The following is a 20,285-nucleotide window of genomic DNA, read 5'->3' as shown; positions in this document are numbered from 1 at the left end:
CCGACTAACATTTATTACATCTGATCATTTGAGCTATAGCTGCAAATTTTAATTAAAAAAAATAATGTTATTTGGACAAAGTGCTACCAGACTTTAGATTTAGTGACCAAGGATTTTAGGATTCAGAACATTAACTGTATCTAGTGTCAGTATCTAATGCTAGAACATGCAGGATCTAGAATGCAGGATCAGGGGTATCAAACTCGCAATGACACATCATTACGTGACATATCACAACTTTTCCCCCCTTCATTAAAACAGGGGTGGGTGTGGCCAGCACGTGACACATCCAGCCTGCAGGATGCAAGTTTGATACCCCTGATCTAGAATGTTAGTTCTTCAGGCAGAAGTAACTAACTCTACATCGTAGTGTCTGTATCAAAGAAACTATAGTTTTTTTCAGAACAAAAAGTATGGAAATATAAATCTGCTAAATGTTTCAATTTTCCTATTCAAAATCTGAATTTGATGTTTGAAATGCAAAGTTATATTCTGAATAGTTTTTCCTTTAGATTTTGACATTCATGCAGCACAACATTTCCTGATTTTTTAAATTTTATTTTGATGTTGAAAAAAACTTTCCCGGTATGACTTGCTGTAGGCATCAGATGTTTGGAAATGAAATAATTTCTGAAGGAAGTTCAATATCTCTCTTGAACAGATATTTTGGAGGCAAATTAACCTAAGTTCTACTTTCTTTTCAGGCTATATATCCAGAAGCTTCAAATAAACAATCTTACCTGATTTCTTCTCCTTCTACTAGTTTCCTGTAAGTGAGAATCTCAATGTCCAAAGCCAGCTTGGTATTCATCAGCTCTTGGTACTCCTTAACCAGCTGAGCCAAGTCTTGCCTGGCATTATAAAGGGCATCTTCCAATTTTGCAAGTTTTGCTTTGGCATCGTGGAGGGCCGTTTCTCCTTGTAGACCAACATCTTTGATGTTATCTTCTAAATGTAGACACTGGGTAGACAGAACATCACAAGTAAGGAAAACCGCTTGGTGATTTCTCAAGCCCCCTATTTCACCTCCATCTTCCCATTTGAAATAAATACAAAGTTGAACTGGGAAGGAGACAAAAATGTCTGCATGTCAATACTTTTCAATAGTAGATGCAAATTATGGCAAGTCTCCAAGCACACAGACAATCATAGAGAAATGTCTGCTCGTGTATCTTCACCAGCTCATTTTCCTTTACCACTTGCAATTTTCCTTTATTACCCCATAAACTTTAATATACAGGAACAGTTTGGTTGTTGCGATTAGCTTGGATAACCATCATATTTGAATACCTCTAAGCCACACAGGAAAAGGAAAAACATATGTAATTATATTTCTTAATCAGATACTACATCAACCACACCAAGTAAATAAACAAAGCTGAGTGGGCAAATATGGTCAGATGAGCTTCCTGGACTTAAATTCTCCATTAGTAATTTTTCTCTCCTTTGTTCTTTGAGATATTAATATTCAAAACTTCTGTCATAAGTGCAGACATTCCTGCAGACCATCTCTCCCAGCCTGGTTTCTGCCAAATGTTTTGGGCCACATTTCTCTTCAGTTCCAGCACATCTGGCTGGGGATGATGGAAGCTGATAGTTATAATATGTGGCGACTCACTGACGGAGAAGTAAATTTACTAAGACAACAACAAGGTACTTAACTATATCATGGCACTCTCAACATGCATAATGAGATCCACACAAACCCAAATTAAACATATTTATACCTATTCCTATACCTATTTATTTATATTTCATATTTCTGAACCACCCATCTCTCTCAGATATACCTATACTTATACGCATGTGAGCGTACACACAGACACTCTTCTGAGAGCCAGTTTGATCTAGTGGTCAAGACTTCAGACTAGAAGTCAGGAGACTCTTAGTTTCAATCCTGCCTTAGGCACAAAGCCAGCTGGGTGATTTCGGGCCATCCACTCACTCTCACCCCTAGGAAGAAAGCAAGGGCAAGTCACTTCCAAAATCTTGCCCAGAAAATTACAGGGACTGAGCCAGGCCAGGAGTCAACATTGACTTGAAGGAAGTAAAACAACAACAACAAATATATTCTCATGTGATCACAAACACTTTCGTGTTGAAAACTTAAAATGAGATAAAATAACCAGAACCTCATATAATGTATAACATTATAGGATTTTGGTCATGTTTTATTTTATTTTAGGTCTTTTTTTTTTCATACCCCAGACCAGTAGTGGCAAACCTTTTAGGTACACAGTACCCAAACTGGAAGGCGCATGTATTGGAGCGCTGGAAACCCGATGACCAGTTTGGTGAGGTGGAGTGGTGGCATGTGTGCCCACAAAGAGGGCTCTGCATGCCACTTCTGGCACGTGTGGCATAGGTTCGCCATCCTGGCCTTAGACTATTGCCAAGAGCATAGATTTCATTTGTATAATGCATTTGCACATTTCTATGTATTTGGGGAGGATTATGATTTTGCAATATTCTACCAGTCACGTTCTTACCTGGCTTTTCAGAGAGACAATGCAAGACCTCAGTTTTTGGATCTGTATATTTAATTCAGCAATCAACCTCCGATCATTAAGGAGATGGTCCCCATACTTAGCACATAACACTTCCCTTTCATTCAGCTGAAGGCGAGAATTAAAAGAATATTACACACAGTAAGGCTTCCTGCCCCACCCTCTTGCAACACCCACAGCATGGAATATAAAGACACCCCTCCCCACAACTATTACTTTGTTATCCTTAAGGGCCATATTCACTAAAGTCAAAATCTCTCTGCCTCAAACATCTGGAGCTCTAGACTCAACATGCCCAGACCATATACAGCAGTGGTGGGTTGCAGGCAGTATAGGTGTATCGGAGCCTGCCCGGAGCACCGGGTACCGTTCCGGTATGGTGCTCCGGAGGGCCCATCCGCCTGCCTGAGCTCCTTACCTGTCCTTTAAGCCTTTGGCACTTCTGTGCACATGCATAGCATGTACAGCACCTGCGTGATGCTCCGCCGAGCAGCTGGAACATCATGGAGGCTTGCGAAGGCATCGCTGGCAGGTACAACGCATGCACGGACTGCGCATGTGTGTGCGCGCACCTTGCACGTCCATGTGGGCAACACCAGGCCCATTCCAACTGTACCACTTGGAATGGGATCCGGAACCCACCACTGATATACAGTAACATTAGATTTGTGACTAAAACAGTATATTGAAATGCTTTATATCTGAATATTAATCTATTTTCTGCTTTCTTGTTAGCATTCATATGAATTCTCTTATTTTCTTCTCTGTTCCCATTTTTTGCCTCATCACTATATTTGATCCAGATATTTTTTTACACCAGATTTTATTTCTTTCTTGATGTAGTTGAAGCTCATTATCATATTTTCTGTCGACCTCCATTTTCTATTTCTTTGTGCCATGGTTTTAAGTTCAGTTAGGCATGAAGAGCTGTGGCAAAACCAAGGATCTGTAAATTATTCTCCTTTTGCCATGGTATTCATTACAATTAAGGTTCAGAAGAAGCACTTAGGACAATTTTAAATGGTACGTGAATGTATACCTTGAGTCGGGTAAGCGCCTCCAATTCTTCCCAGCTTTTCATAGCCAGATCTTCATACTGAGCTCTCACATCCTCCACAATTTGTTGGGGGTCAGGAATGTATCTGTTGTTGTCAATCCCCAGCACAACTGAAACATCTTTGACCTGGGACATGACTTCCTCAAGCTCCTAGATCAAAAGGACATGGGCTGAGATTAATATGCAAATCATACATTAAATTTACAGTGGTTAAATCTGGCAACTCAGCACTGGAAGCTCAGCTATGAATTGGATATACTGTTAATTAATATTATGCATCCATTTTTTTGTGTTTAGTGTGCCTCATACATTATCATTAGTAATATATGATGGTAGATATGGTAGGTCAGTATTATTACCCAAAAGGCAGGTGTGAAATTCTATAATGGAGATCTACAAAGAAATTATTTTCTGGTTAAGGAAGAAAGCTCAGGAAGAGTAGATTTCCAGCTCATATTCCTACAGCAGCATAAGAAAAGCAAGCAAGCGAATAAAGATCAGATTTAACACAATTTTAAAAGATTACTGCTAGATTGTTTTATTTATTTATTTTTTGAAAACGAAAAACTTCTCCAGAGTGAGCCCTGAAAACAACTTTCCCGAAAGAAAGGAATGGGAATTGAAAAGTGACATGGAATTGGCCATTGTGGTAAGGAGTTTAAAGTCCTAAGTTGGAAAAAAAGGTGGAGAACAATTTGAAGCAGGTTCTATAACTTTGAAGCCACTCTACTCCTGTGACATGAATTATAATACCACAAAACTGACACATATATGACAGCAATGCTTGGAAACTGCAGTCATCCCCCAAGTTATCTTATCAACCATTCTTAGAACAAATAGAACATCATTCAAAATTTATTTATGACCCAAGACTGGTATACAATGCAAAAACTATAAAAAGAAATGCAAATGTATCTTCTTCCCTTGCCTTCCTTCCGTGTTATCTTTTTTTTAAAAACAGAATAAAGCAACTCTCTTATCTCTGGCGGATATTCAGAGTGGCTGATGTTATCACGATAAAGGGGAAAGAGGCTTCAAGGTCACTTCCAAAGAAGGCAGATTTTCCAGCATAGAAGCTTTCACAGGAAATGTCGCAGTGATTAAACCACACAGACACATCCTTGTATCACGAACAGGCAGGCAAGACCCTGCATGAGAGTTCTGAAATCAGAACCCTTTGAATGTTTGGCTAGTCCTAATGTCCTACTTTCTTGAGTTTTTACTTGCCTCCAGTCAAAATTATTTATGATCGCAAAGGTCCACAGGGTTTACACTCCTGATCTCAGGGAAAAGCAAAACAAAGCAGCAACGTTATAACTTTTTTGTAGTGATTCTCAGCCTGCTTGGAATGGCCAAAACTAGGAATGGAAGGCACTGTTTATCATTTGACAACAGCATTCTGGCCACAGGGTTTATTGCCTTTGAAGCAATTAAGATTGTCAACTTTGGGAAGTAGCTGAGGGATGATGTCAAGGCAGAGGCAGGGTAGGTTCATGAGGACGTGTGTTAGAATCTGGTTTATGATGATTGGAGCTGGAAAAGTGGCTTGTCAGCAACTAGGGTATTTATTGCCTAATGTTGTTTACTAAAAGGAATCAGCAAAATGCTTGCTGGGTGATTTGCTGTTGCAAGAGCTATTGGTTACATGACTCAATCATCTCATATGATAAAGGAGAGGAGAAAATGCTTAAAGTTCATAAGCATAATCACAGTTTTACTTAATGACAACTTCACTTAAGGTCCAGGTTGTGGTCACTAAGTGAGGGCTATCTGTACTCAGGCACTCAAGTACTTCATTCCTACAACTAAAAATCTAAGATGTCTATCCCAAAATTTCTTTCCTTTTCCTGATAGATTGAAATTGCTTTTGTTTATTAATTAAGCCCAAAGCAGTAAGTCATAAGGCCCACAAGACACATTACCTGTTGCATTTTATCTATCAAGACTAATTCATCAATCCAGCTGCATCCATTTTAGATGCATGCAACAGAAATACATGCCAGCAATGGAAGTTGATTGACCTCTGGGTGAGATCCTATGGTAGATTAGGTTTTCCCTGCAACCCGGACCAAGATCAGTACCACAAGTGCCATCGTACCAAATTGCAGCCAGCAAATGGGTTCTGGGTGATGAGAATCTCCAGAAGGAAAGAATGATCAGGGGATTGCCCATTTTGACTCTGGATAGCTGCTCCTCACAGGGAGACTACAAGAATTAAGTTTCTTGTGCTCATCCATTAGTTGAGCAGCTTGGGAGTTAAGAGGATATCAATCTGCCCAGAACTACGATGCAGCCTTTATGGATGTATAACTGGCAAGAAACCTCACTTTCTTAAACTCTCTGGATATAATTAATTTACAACCTAAAGGAAATATTCCAAATGGCAGAAAAGAACTAAGACACTCAAGTGAGTTGCATTCTGTTTGGAATTAAGAAAACAATATTATCTTAAAGGATTTAATTTAAAAGTAAAAAGCTTAGTAAGATTTTAATTCAAGAAAGTTTTAAATGGATAAAGAGGATAGTAATTTCAGAAAACAGAAGAATTTTTTTTCAAAGGCATTTCAAAATGCCTTTGAAAACAGTAACATTAATTAAAAGGACCTTAGTGGGAATGCTGATTGCTTATTTTTAAGGAAAGTAGATTGTTGGATTTTACAAAACAAACAGGATAGTATGAGCCAGACTGGGTAATGTAACAACAGAGAGTTAATTGGGACTAAATGGCTAAACAGAGAAAAGCCATGCAGAAAAAAAGGAAAAGCTTATCTTTTGCCTTCACTCTAGTAATTCACATACTTTCACTTTCTCATATAGCAAGTACAAGAAAAGAAGCAAATTTGGAGAATGAAGGAGAGGTTCACTACAGCCCAGTGGTGGGTTACAGGAGGTACGCCCTCATATGGGCGTGCCGGAGCCTGCCCGGAGGACTGGATACCGTTCCGGTACAGTGCTCCAGAAGGCCCACCTGCCTGCCCGAGCTCCTTACCTGTCCTTTAAAGCCTTCAACACTTCCGCGTACGTGTATGGTGCGTACAATGCCTGTGCAACACTCCGCCGAGCAGCTGGAGCATCGCGGAGGCTTGTGGAGGCGTCACTGGCAGATAAAATGCGTGCGCATGTGCTGGGCGCATCTATGTGGGCGACGCCGGGCCTGTTCCAACCATACTGGTTGGAACAGGATCCGGAACCCACCACTGCTACAGCCATACATTTTTGCAGATTTCTTACAGAAAATGTTTGAGGCAAGAAGATAACTGCAATGGATGGATGCCAATTGTTTGGATGTTTTTAAAAAAGGAAACGGGAGAAGGATTTGCAGGAATGAAAGTGGATATGAAAGAGGAAGTTAAGAAGATTGAAGAATCTGTATGACAATTAACTGGAGATCTAAAATAAATTAATGACAAGGTGGAAGATTTGGAAAGTAAAATAAAAGTTATAAATAGAGAGATGGAGAAAGATTTGGACAATTTGGCTTTACTGGAACTAAGAGAAAAAGAATTTAGAGTGCATCCAAAAAAATATTGAGAGGATATCAGAGAAAATATCGATAAGTCCCTGTTTAATTTCCTGTGATGTTGAGGCAGAGATTGGTAAAGTTTTCAGGATTAATACATGATTTGCAAAATTAAGAAATTTTCCATGGGATTCCTTGTCCACTTTGTCAGGACTAGAGAAGAGTTTTGAAATAGTATTTTAAGCTTGAAGAAGCTTATTGGATGAGAAGCAAAATGTCCTCAAAGAAAAAACAGAAAGTCCAGTTGCCTCTTGAAAAAGCACCTTTGGGACAAAGAACTGGATACATTGAGAAAGGACAGCAAATTACCTCTGCCAGTAGTGCTTTTCATTCTAGCAATTGAATTGGATAAGAATAAGGAAACCCTTTAATGCGACATAAAATGGAAAAAAAGAAGGGTTAGAAACAAGTATAGAAGGCAGCCCACATGTACTTCTTAGACAAGCAATCAACCAGCATGCCTCCACCTCTTTCCCTTTATTGTATTTAATACAATAAAGCTTAAGTGAATGGAAATGAGCTCAGAGGCCAAGGCAGGGCAGGTGAGCTATTCTTGACAGAGATAAGAAGGCTGTAAAAATGGGGGATTTCATAACGGCTTGTTTTATGAAGCATATGCTCAAGGCTATGAGAAAGATGAATGCCAGTCTGATTATGTATATGTATCTAGATCAGTGAAGAGGCTGAGCGAGTAGCAGGGGTTTCTTTATTGAACCAGGTGAAAATAATTAGGATGAGTAACAGATGTACGTAATTGCACACTAGGTGCACTCAGGAATGCCCCTGATTGACACAGATTACTGCGTCTGCTTCTTGGGTGCCACCATAACTGCTTCACGTAACCTAGAATTAAGTTAAGATACGTGTACAAGATATTGCAGGTTACAATTGATCTGGCATGCGATGAAGCTAATGATTAGCAGAAAGGAGGACAGCAGTCCAATGTAAACATAATAAAAGAGTGGGAGTTGATTCACTTTGCACATGCTCCAAGGCACAAAGCCTGAGGAGCATTATGCAGATATGAAAGTTTTCAAGTCCATCTCTGAAAATCTGTATAATGGTCACTTTATACTTTGCCTCCTTATTATTTCAGCCATCTTTCCAAGCTTCAAATTTGGTTCAAATATTTATGGTAAGCTGCTTGTGACAGTACAAGAAAGGGAGGAGATAAAATTGGTGTGGGGGCGGGGGGAGAGTAGATCTGCTGTTTAATTTCCCAAGATAGGTCAGTTCCACCTATTTTTAAGCCTGATGTTCCTTGCATCTAGTAATACAAGCATCATCCATGTGCAAACATATATTTGGCCTTCATGAAGTAAATGTCCTTTTCTTTGGGGCACTTCCAAAATTCAAATAAGCAGTAGTAGTCTTTAAATGATGATCATACTAGCTGTTATTAAACGTAGATGTTGGATATTTATTATAAACTAACACCACTGCAGGACATTCCTTCTCTCTCTCTCTCTCTCTCTCTCTCTCTCTCTCCCTCCCTCCCTCCCTCCCTCTCTCTCTCTTTCTCTCTCTCTCTCTCTCCCCTTCCTCCCTCCTCCTCTCTCCTTCTCCCCCTTCCTCCTTCTTCCTCTCCCTCCCTCTCTCTGTCTGTTCCTCCCTCCCTCTCTCTCGGTCTCCCCTCTCTCTCCCCTCTCCCTCCCTCCCTCTCCCTCCTTCTCCTTCTCCCTCTTCCCCCTTCTTCCTCTCCCTCCCTCTCTCTATCTGTCCCTCCCTCCTTCTCTCTCGGTCTCCCCTCTCTCTCCCCTCTCCCTCCCTCCCTCTCTCTCGGTTTCCCCTCTCTCTCCCCTCTCCCTCCCTCCCTCTCCCTCCCTCTCCCTCTTCCCCCTTCTTCCTCTCCCACCCTCTCCCTCCTCTCTCCCCCTCTTTCTGTCTCCTCCCTCTCCCCCTCCCTCTCTCCCCCTCCTTCTCCCTCTCCCTCCCTCCCCATCCCTCACTCTCTTCTCCTCCCTCCCCCCTCTTTCCTACCTGCTCATGGATGGTACTCATTAACTCCACCCAAGCATGAAGTCCACTCAGTTTTGTTTCCAATTCTGTTTTGTGGAGAAAGCCATTGTCCAGGTCCTGTGGATTAACAGAGAAAAAGAGTTTGAGACTTTTCACTTTAATTGGAACTTTTGACACAAATTTCAGTCCCAAGCAAAGGAAGGAGAGATTGTTCTTTGCAGGATTAGCATTCTGCCACTGCCCTTTGAAAATAGCATTTGGTCAGAACTTTTGATTTTAATTCGGAAAAATCTCTGCCAATTTCCCTGAAATATCTTCCCAAAATTTTCCCCGTTGGTGACATGAATCCAGCAATTATACAATTTCGAAACAAAAAAAATAATATAAATGACCCAAGTCTTCTTTTTCTATAATTGACATTCAGGTGACTTAGATATAACTGAGCATGGAATTCTGATCGTAAGTCGTAAGAGGGGTCATCACAAGACCAACCCAATTTTACAAATTTTTGCCGCAGTTGATAAACAAATATGCAGTTGTTAAACAAATCCAGCATTTTTTGTTAGAAATTTGAAGTTAAATACCATAAATTGCAGTCATGTGACCATGGGACACTGCAATTAGTCATATATGCAGCCCATTTGCTGATTGGCAAAAATGCAATCACATGACTGGGGGGGGGGGCTGTTGGAACTTCAAACCATCACTAAACAACTGTCATAAGTCACCACTTATACTGATGTCTGAGAGGTTAGAGGTTGTGGACTGGATTTATTATTATTATTATTCTGATGTTCTGACCTAGGCTTCCCCAAAAAGCCCTTTTATTAAACAAAAACCCCTTTTATTAAACAAAAACCCCTTTTATTAAACAAAAACCCCTTTTATTAAACAAAAACCCCTTTTATTAAACAAATGTGAATTCCTCTCATTCACATTCAGCAAGGCCTAGCAAACAGTCTTTCAAAGGAATATTTATGACTACAGACTTTATCTATCTTGGAAAGCTGCCATGTAAACATTTTCCAAATGAGGTGCTGTGCAAGGAAAGACTGGGCATAGAGTCTCTAAGATTCACGGACAGATCTTCACACTCCTGAAATGAATCTAATGAGCAAATGAAGGTTTCCTGCAAAAGCCCACTTCCCTTTTGTTCTTCTTTATTTCCTATGGGAGGGGCCAATCACCTTCTACCTATGACTTTACTCCCAAGCTTACCCTAATTTCTGAGTTGTTCTTTTCTTCTGGCAGCTCTGCACATGCGTACACTGGGAACAGGCTCTAGCTCAGTGATGGGTTCTGGATCCCATCGCAACCGGTATGGTGCGACGGGGCTGGATGTCCACCACGGGCAAGCCACCCCCCTGTGATGCCCCAGCTGCTCGGCAAGGTCGCGCAGACGCCATACATTGTGCGCGCATATGCAAGTGGCCCATTTCCCTCAAATAGAGGTAAGGAATGCGGGCAGGTTGGTGGGCCCACCAAAACACCGTTCCGGTAAGGCCCTTGTCCAAGTCTTCCCCAGCCTCCAGGACTGGCCCATGCTCCTCCCCAACCTCCTCACTGTTCGACTCTGCTGCTAGCTCTGCTGGCTGCTGGCGGGCCACAACATCTGAATAGTTTCTTGGGGCATATTTGCTAGAGAGATTCTAAGGCATTCCCTACAGCAATTTATTAATACAGTACTTTAATCTGTAAAAATAAATTGTAATTGACAAACACAATAACATTAACAAGGAATAAGCAGCACTTGCTGATGTAATAAAGGAGAAGTGGCACAGATATTGTTCGGCACAATCTTGTTCCTAGTGTATCATTCAGGGGGTGCCTTGTTCAAAAAGGGGCATGATCCCACCCAGATTGTTACCACTAATGCAGTCAGGGTGGAGGGTAAGATTTGTCTGCCTTGCCTTTCTAAGTTTCAAATTTTGGATTCTAGATTTAGGGAATTTAGGGAATTCAGGTTATGCACATCCCTCTACAGATCTCATTTTCTACCATATGTATGATTTCCACAATATTTTAATAACACTGGAAATTAAAAAAGGAATTTGGCTTGGCTCACTAGTCATCCCTTAGTCATAAGTAAAAGACATCAGGGGAATAAACAAGGCAACTATGTTTAATACAGGATGAACACAATTAAAAGAAATTTACAGTTAATAATAGCAGCCTGCCCTAATAAGAATTTTTGATGCCTAAGCACCACATAAATCACCCCAACTAACATTTAGCGCCAGCCTAAGTGAATTTTGTACTGGGACATGGATCTTTAGAAAGTTTAGAATTGGTAATGCTGGAAAATTCTCCATTATATATTAAATATATTCAATATAATTACATGCTTGATTTAAAAAACCATAAGTGAATGCTAGATTATTCCAAACAGGACCTGAATTCCTTTCTTTTAAATTGCTTTTTGGAGGAAAAGTTACAATCAAGCAAAACTTTTTAAGAATTCATGACCAAGGTCCCAAACCAGCACATCTATGATTATTACCTGTAAGGAACACTATAAAAATCATCTAGTATTATTGCTTTCTGGATTACACTTGCTTTCTAAGTGGCAGTGAAAAAGTTGTGGTAACGATAAAAGCTTTTAAAAGGTGAAAATTAAAGCTAAACTTTGAAAATGTAAAAACGGAATTACCAGACAATGTGAATCCAATTCAAACAAAACTACTTTTTTTAAAAATGCGCAATTCTGTATAAAAGCCCAAATCAAACCTACAGATGATTTATCTACCCAGAGCCTTGAACTGCTGTTCTCTGCTTGGATCTGAAGAATGCTTCTCTGCCTACCTTTTTGAGTGTTGTGAAGGTGAATTCCATCCCAGTGCGTTTGTTTATTTCTTCTTCGTATCTAAATGAAAGAGGGTTGGTTGGTATGAATGAAATGCCGAAAAGATATCATTAAAAGAGACTGTATAATTTGTTTTCTACGTTAACTCCCTTTATGTTTAGGAAATAAAATCAGTGATCTCAATGCAGACACACAAACATCCCACAAAAACCCTACACCTGGCCATCTGTTCATGTAATTGTGAATTATTATAACTCTTAGAACAGTGTTTCTCAACCTTGGCAACTTTAAGTCCTGTGGACTTCAACTCCCAGAATTCCCCAGCCACAGGACTTAAAGTCGCCAAGGTTGAGAAACACTGTCTTAGAAACACCAACATATGGTTCTATTATACTAGTTGCTGTGTAGGTGCACACTCAAGAGAGACTAGCTCTACCCTGAAGAGTTACCAAAGCAGCTATACAATGTCTGGGGAAATAATATACAAAATAATAATTTTGGAAATAATAGCAGAAAAAAAGTAATGACCACATAACTAAGTTTAGAACAAACGACAATTAGTGTGACTTCATACTTGACTGCCTCAAGGAACAAAAGACATTTCTTTCCAATAATTTGTCCCATTTCCTTCCCTGGTACACAACATTTGTGATTTGAAAGCCACAGACTGGCCATCTCAATAGAGGTAGTTCTCAACTTACAACTGTTCATTTAGTGACCATTCAAAGTTACAATGGCTCTGAAAAAAAGTGCCTTAAGACCATTTTTCACACTTGTGACAGTTGAAGCATCCCCATAATCAAAATTCAGATGGTTGGCAAGTGGTTCATATTTATGCCAGTTGCTGTTCCTGGGTCAGGTGATCCGCTTTTGCGACCTTCTGACAAGCGAAGTCAATGGGGAAGTCAGATTCACTTAACAACTGTGTTACTAACTTAACAAATGCAATGATTCACTTAACAACTGTGACCAGAAAAGTCTTAAAATGGGGCAAACTCAACAAATGTTTCACTTAGCAACGTAACATTTGGGCTCAATTGTGGTCGTAACTCGAGGACTGCTGTATCATAATTCCGTATGACCCTTAAATCAATTAATATCAGTTGCTCATGTTTTACATACCCACCTGTAGGGATTGCTAGCAGAAGGGACACAGGAATTGCTCATACAATCTAAACAAACTTCATAAAATATTAACATTCTTGGCATTGCTATCAGAGTGACGGGGGAATTGAAGCATGTTTAGCCAGGATATATTGCTGGCTCTTATGCCAATGTTTGCCTTTACAAGGTGCCACTAATGTTGTCATGGAATACACAAATTACATCTGAGGAAATCACAAAGGATTTTTCATTGGATTTGAACAAATAACAAAATGTACATCTGGCTTTTGAAATCATGTCATGGGCACTCTCACAAAATGGCTGTCATATTAGGTAGCCTAATATGAATGATATTATCATTCATCAATTTGCTCCCTGTCCTACAAATCCCCTAAAATGCCTTTACACCCCAGGGGGAGATACACTTCAAGTAAAGCTTTGGGATGCACTCACTCAGCACTTTTTCTAAAAATGCTTATGAGGTCTTTTCATTTTTAAACATTAAGGGATGCTATTTGTCATAACTCATGTTGGCCAGCTTTCTTCTTATGAGTCAATCCCTGCCCAAAGGTTTGGAAATAATAACAATAATTAACAATTCAAGCAGGGCAGCGAAACAACTGTGGGCACAACTGTTACGGACACCCAAATATTTGTAGGGCAGAATAGATGAATTGCTCTATATATGATCATTTCCGTCCAGACCAAATTGCTGCTTTTCCTGATCTCACATAATGTCATTGCCATTATCACAACTTGCCTCCAGAAGTTGTAAATGCTTCAACATTGGAAGTTTTAAAGAAGTGATTGGATAACCATTTGTCTGAAATGGTAGGGGGTTGGACTAGAAGACCTCCAACTCTGTTATTCTGTTCTGTTCTATTCTATTTTTCTATTCTATTCTATTCTATTCTATTCTTACCACTGATGGTAGTGTTTTATACAAGTGTCTTAGCAACAGCAGTCCCAAACTGGACCCTCAACTCAAATATAAATGGTTTTATTACCCCCGCCCCCTTATACCCAAGTTACCCTCAATTTAAGGACCACTAATTTAAACAATATTTACTATAAATATGTATTTGGAAAATAGTGTTTCAAAAATATTTTAATGGGTTTTGACATATTTTTGTCACTATTATCAATCCTGGATAAATTACAGCAAATTCCACAAATTCAGAAGAATAAAAACATAGTCACCAATTAAGATCCTATGAAGCAGGACCCTGATTTTAAATGTGGTCTATGGCACAGATCACACTTGCTCTTTGAATGGCAGGCTGAAAATTCTGCAGAGGATGGGACAACTTTCATCTAATTAAAACCTCATTAAATCCCAATTTAATTAAGTACAATTAAGATATTGCTCTCTGTGTAGTCAATACTTTCCTGTTTCTATCACATTAAAAAAAATTACCTACTTGAAAACAATCTTTGGAGGAGCTGTTGTGGTTTCATGTATTGCTGCCTCTCCCCCACCAAAAAAACCCCACTTTTACTCAGGGGTGGGCTTCAAACATTTTGGCCATGGTGGGTGTGGCCTAGTCGGCCTCCTGCATCAGAGCTGGGTGGGTGGGGTGTTTTTGTCCTCCCCGTGCTCTGGAGGTTTTCCTCAAGCCTCTGGGAGGATGAAAATGGCCTCCCCAGGCCCTTGGGAGGCTGGAAACGGGCCCTGTTTCTGGCATTCTCGAACTTCCAGAGACCTTTTTTTCACCCTCCCCGAGCCTCTACGTGCACCCTGCACTTACCTATATCCAAAACAGGCTGTGTGGGGACTCCTGGGAGGGGCGAGGAGTGGCGGGTGAGGTCGGTGGGGCAAGCTAGGAGTGGGATTTGGGGGTTCTCTGAACTGCACAGAATCTTAGCTAGAGGTTCTCCTGAACCCCTGCAAACCCCCAGCAGCCCACCCCTGGGTAATATGGAAGGAGGAGCTCTAAACTGATTTTCTCCTTTGTGATCTCCCGCGACAGTCTACCTAAATATGGTGAAGATCTAGGCTTCAAATGTGGCTAATAGTGCAGGGCCTTGTTCTACTCTCTGGGGTTTCCTTGGGCATAAAAACGCACATCTTTCTTCCCACCAACACTAAACCAAACAGAAGGCTAAGATTTACCCCTTCCAATGATTTATATATAAATAATTGCCTGAAAACCCTCCAACTGTTCTCGTTTGTCACAGCAGCAACCTTGATCGCTTGCTTCTCAAAGTCCTAATACTGGAAAAACCCTAATATAGCCCCCATTTATAGCATTATAGAATCAATGTTGCCCCGCTTTTGGGATTACACTATCTGGCAAATTTCTCCAAGTCCTGCTTCCTTTTCTAACAGGAGCTTTAAAGATCATTGAGATGACACATTCAGTGACTTAATAGACGACTACATGACAACGGAGAGACTGATGGATGCCAAAATACCTCTGAACCATACATCCTGTGACATGAACTTGTTTTCTCCTGACTGACTCATTTTCCCTGAGTCTGATTTCAGTTTGAATTTGCCACATGCAGACAGACTACTACTTCCTTGTGGAGTGTTATGTTCAATGTGGTAAGGGAAAGGCTGATGACTGTCGGATTCCTGGAGGATGCTGGCCTGTTTAGTTTCTGAAACACCCAACCAAACGTGAGAATATGAATGAAGAATTTATCAGTGCAAAGCAAGTGCCTCTTAAATAAGACATAGTAGCAGCCCACAGGTATTCTCTCAAATGTTCCTCCAATAAGATTCTTCACATTGTAGTAATTCTTCAGGGAGAAGGCGGCTAGTTCTCCAAATGGTTGTAAACTAACTTGATTTGATTTTCTGCTATTTAAGTCACTCCTCCCTAACAACAAGAGTGGGTAGTTTTCTGAAATTACATCCTTTGGTTGTTCCGGTTGTTCCAGCTGTATCCCATATGCCACATATATATTAATTGCTCATGTAGATGAAAACAGTAATCAGCTGTACTTCATTTTGTTTTACATTCTTCATAAGAGGTGTAGCAGAGCATTTTACAGCAAATAAAGAGAGCTGACCTTTATTTCCTATTCCATTTCTTTATTTCCTATTCCATCTAATTCAACCTGTAAGGTAAAAGTACAATATGTGCTAGTCGTTCCCGACTCTAGGGGGCTCATCTCCATTTCAAAGGTGAAGAGCCAGTGCTGTCCAAATGCTATCTGAATACGTCTCTGTGGTCATGTGGCTGGCATGACTAAACACCAAAGGCGCATGGAACACTGTTTCCTTCCCACCAAAGGTGATTCCTATTTTTCTACTTGTATTTTTACATGCTTCCGAACTGCTAGGTTGGCAAAAGCTGGGACAAGTAACGGGAGCTCACTCTGTTAAGCGGTGCTAGGGATTCAAACTGCCGAAGTGTTGACCTTTCTGATCGACAAGCTCAGTATCTTAGCCACTGAGCCACCACATCCCTATTAATTCAATCTGTAAGCATTCCCAATATGTCTAGCAAACAATGAACAGTTCCAGAGGTGATGGAAATGTATACAAGGTGATATCCTCTTATTCCCCAAAGAGGGATTGTCAATACATGTTTAAAGGAGAGGGGCTATTGCTTTGGTGCTTAAGATAGGGTGAGAGTATGACATCCTCACTTGTGATTAATTTTTCTATTAATTAAATGAAACTATATAGCTCCCCAATTCATATGGAGCAAATCCAGGCAGTGACAGCATTAAAAATCCACAATTAAAAATCCACATTTAAAAAAAAAATCCACCCCACACCCTCCACCCATGGCAATAACAGAATCAATCAAGTCACTTGATTTGCTTTGAATGGGGCCCCAAGCTCGCAGACAAAACCAAGGTTTTGCTGAAAAGGAACAAGATGGGGCCACTCTTATCTTTTGGGGAATGCTGTTTCAAAGGGAAGGTGTTATCACAGAGAACTCAAGATAATTAGATGTCAGAGAAATACTGATGGGTTATAATTCTGAAGGAAATCCATTCTACAATCTATTAATGACACAAGAGAGGGTTTTTCCTGGCAAACAGGCCATTACCTATAATCATCCCTACTTTCATGTGAACTGTTAATACCACTTTTTAATGCCTTGGTAAGACCACACTTGGAATATTACATCCAGTTTTGATCACCACAATATAAAAAAGGTGTTGAGACTCTGGAAAAAGTGCAGAGAAGAGCAACAAAGATGATTAGGGGACTGGAGGCTAAAACATATGAATAGTTGCAGGAACTATTCATCTAGTTTAATGAAAAGAACTAGGAATAACATGATAGCAGTGTTCCAAAATCTAAGGGGCTGCCACAAAGAAGAGGGAGTCAACCTATTCTCCAAAGCATCTGAAGGCAGGACAAGAAAACCTAGAACTAAGGAGAAATATCCTGACAGTGTTGGAACGACTTAACTCCAGTAATTATGGGTGCTCCATCACTGGAGGCTTTTAAGAAGAGATTGGACAACCAATTGTCTGAAATGTTATAGGGTTTCTTGCTTGAGCAGGGGTTTGGACTAGAAGATCTCCCTTCTTATTCTGTATTAGTTGTCTATGATAGTCTCATCTTCCATGTCTATTCTTTCAGTTAAATATATCTTCCAGTTCTACGTGGAGTTGCCTAGGATGGAATCTGGAAGATCTACTTTCAAAGCATAAGTTTATCTATGGTGAACCTTCTTCTAATGCTTACAAATTGGTTATAGTCCACAATCACCTAGAGTTACTTGGAATTGGGCAGAATATACATTTAATGTATAGTTGTTGTCTTACTCTATTCATTCACTTTTTATGGATACTTAAGACCATTTTTCTTCCCTATTAGCTGAAAAAACCTGCTTTACTATGTGAGATTATTTTTCTAACATCATGATCTTTTAAAAAGTGGCATTTTTGAAAACGTGTGCATTGATTTATAGAGTGGACAGCTGTGCTGCCAAGCATCTACATCAGGGCTGTCAAAGTCGCGTCATCATAGCGGCGTCACGTGACATATCGGGACTTCCCTTCACTAAACCGGGTGTGGGCGTGGCCAGCACGTGACACATCCAGCCCGCGGGCCGTGAGTTTCACAGCCCTGATCTACATCTACACATCTCTGCACTATTACTTATTCACAAAGAAGGGTAACGTCTAAATAAGCCACAAACAGCCTTACCAGGCTTCAGATCTGAAATAAGAAATTAAGCTAGGTATGGACAGATCTAGAAATGCAATGAGTGTAAAATACTAGCAATAGCAATAGCACTTAGACTTATATACCGCTTCACAGTGCTTTTACAGCCCTCTCCAAGCAGTTTACAGAATCAGCCTCTTGCCCCCAACAATCTGGGTCCTCATTTTACTAACCTTGGAAGGCTAGAAGGCTGAGTCAACCTTAAGCCCCATCAGGACTGAACTCCAGGCTGTGAGCAGTGTTAACCTGCAATACTGTATTCTAACCACTTTGCTCCAGGATTCCTAGGTATGTGCATAAAAAACACAAAATACTAGCTAGTTGTTTAGTCAAAACGAGTGTCCCCTCCCATTATTTGTACCAGGTGTAACCCATTCAGAAACTTCATGCTGTCAATTATTGCAAACTACATTGTCCTTCTAAGCTGGGGAAGGACTCTTGAGGCCTGAATGTGCAGAAAGGCAGGTACTCAGTGTGTGCCAAGTCCCAGCCTCAGAAGTTGGATTCCCAAGCCAAACCTTGAAGACCCTGAGACAGCAGCAAAGATGACATGTTTGCAGCAGCTATAAATGAAAAGGATTCAGCAACAGAAACGCCTGGAGGCTTCAGGAACAGGCCGCTCTTCCAAAGACAAAACAGGTGGTGACAGAACCTTCTCCCCACCCTGGGAGCTACCTATTTCATAAGGCCCATTAGATGTATAATGGCAGAAAGGTTGGTTCTTCTGGTTTTTCTGCCCTTTGGCTGGAATGTTTGATTTGTAGCCAGGCTGTTAGGCTTAATTAGAGCCTGCCTCATCAATATAGCCAGCCAGATTCCTCTTTCCCTCTTCTTTGCAAATGAACTGATACCAGTACTTCCTACTGCCCCAGCCCACCCAGAGAGAGGACTTTCAAGATACCTGAGCTCTCCAAACAAAGCGTGCCAAAGAGTGGTGGGATTCAAATAATTTAACAACCAGTTCTCTGGCCTAATGACCAGGTTCGGTGGTCATGTTACTGGGTGGCCAACTCAACATCACTCATGTCGATGGGCACTTCGCCTTAGCTGTTACAATGTAATAACGGTTAACCGGAGAGTCAGTTTCTGTAAGCAGGGCAAGAACGATTAGGCTAGAAACAACATCAGAATGTTTTCTTCCTGCCTTCCTTACAGGATTAGTCCTGTAAAGTAGAAAAAAAACAAAAGGAGATTTCCTCCAACAACCAGTTCTCGGAACTGCTTAGAAAGTTAACAACTGGTTCAGAGGTGGGTTGCTCCCGGTTCGGCCTGGATCGGGCGAACGGTATTAGCGGTGGTGGGAGGCTCCGCCCACCCACCCATTATGTGTGCACATGAGAGAACCGGTAGTAAAAAAATTAGAAACCCACTACTGAACCAGTTCTCCCGAATATGTGCGAACTGTCTGAATCCCACCACTGGTTTCTGACCAGAACTGGTTGCAGAGGAGTCTGGTATCAAAGATTCAATGGAAATAGAGGCTCCTTCCCAACTCCCAATGTCTGTAGCAGAAGGATAGGCAATTGGGGAGGGGAATATGGCGCCCTGCTAGGTGACAACATGAGATGCACAGACTTGCATCTCATGTACACTGATTTTTCTTCAAGGTTGGCTCTGTGTCTTTTATAAAAAAGAAAGAACATCCTTTAATGTGCTTCAAAATAAACAAATGTAGTGGATACAATAAATGCAAAAGCAAAATTATTCAGGATAATTGAACTGTGATCATTAATAGGTAACCCTAAAACAGGGAGTGAAGAAAGAAGAGATTTAAAAAGTCCTTAGATATAGAAGAATGGTTAGTCCTAACTTGGTACTTCTTATCCTATTGGAAAATTCTGTTATTCAAATCAAATCAAAGCAAGCCCAAGAACCAGCTGCAAATTGTTTAGCATTAGCAAGGAAACATTTAACTATCCTATTATTTTTTTTAAAAAAACAACAACAGTGACATAATGAAACAAAGAGGATTCACAAAGAAATGTGTTGTCCCTGCTTGCTCTTTGCCTGCAGTTGGTCCCCACCTCCTTTGGAAAAGTCAACAGAGTGTAATATGAAAGCCTATTACTTGTCTGGTGGCTAAAAACATTAGAAGATAGGTATCTTTCCAGAGATCTCAAATTGTAACTTGGCACATTGATCTTAGGCAGGTCCCTCGTAATAAAGGAACACTGTGTCAAAATTATGGGAATTTT

The 20,285-nt window shown here is 40.5% G+C and overlaps 1 protein-coding gene across 1 annotated transcript in view; it reads right to left on the bottom strand.

The window, feature by feature from the left end:
- Positions 1–736: 736 nt before the first annotated feature.
- KRT80 (keratin 80) overlaps positions 737–20,285 on the bottom strand; it is a 37,218-nt gene continuing 17,669 nt past the window's right edge. The window contains exons 3-7 of the mRNA XM_032211443.1: positions 11,846–11,906; positions 9,065–9,160; positions 3,547–3,714; positions 2,490–2,615; positions 737–961 (exon numbers count right to left, since the gene is read on the bottom strand). Coding sequence (XP_032067334.1) covers positions 737–961; positions 2,490–2,615; positions 3,547–3,714; positions 9,065–9,160; positions 11,846–11,906 — 676 coding nt within the window. The remainder of the gene's footprint in view (positions 962–2,489; positions 2,616–3,546; positions 3,715–9,064; positions 9,161–11,845; positions 11,907–20,285) is intronic.

Source organism: Thamnophis elegans, chromosome 2 (genome assembly GCF_009769535.1).
Source record: "Thamnophis elegans isolate rThaEle1 chromosome 2, rThaEle1.pri, whole genome shotgun sequence".
In the NCBI taxonomy this organism is placed as follows: domain Eukaryota; kingdom Metazoa; phylum Chordata; class Lepidosauria; order Squamata; family Colubridae; genus Thamnophis; species Thamnophis elegans.
This window is presented reverse-complemented; position numbering and strand designations above follow the sequence as displayed.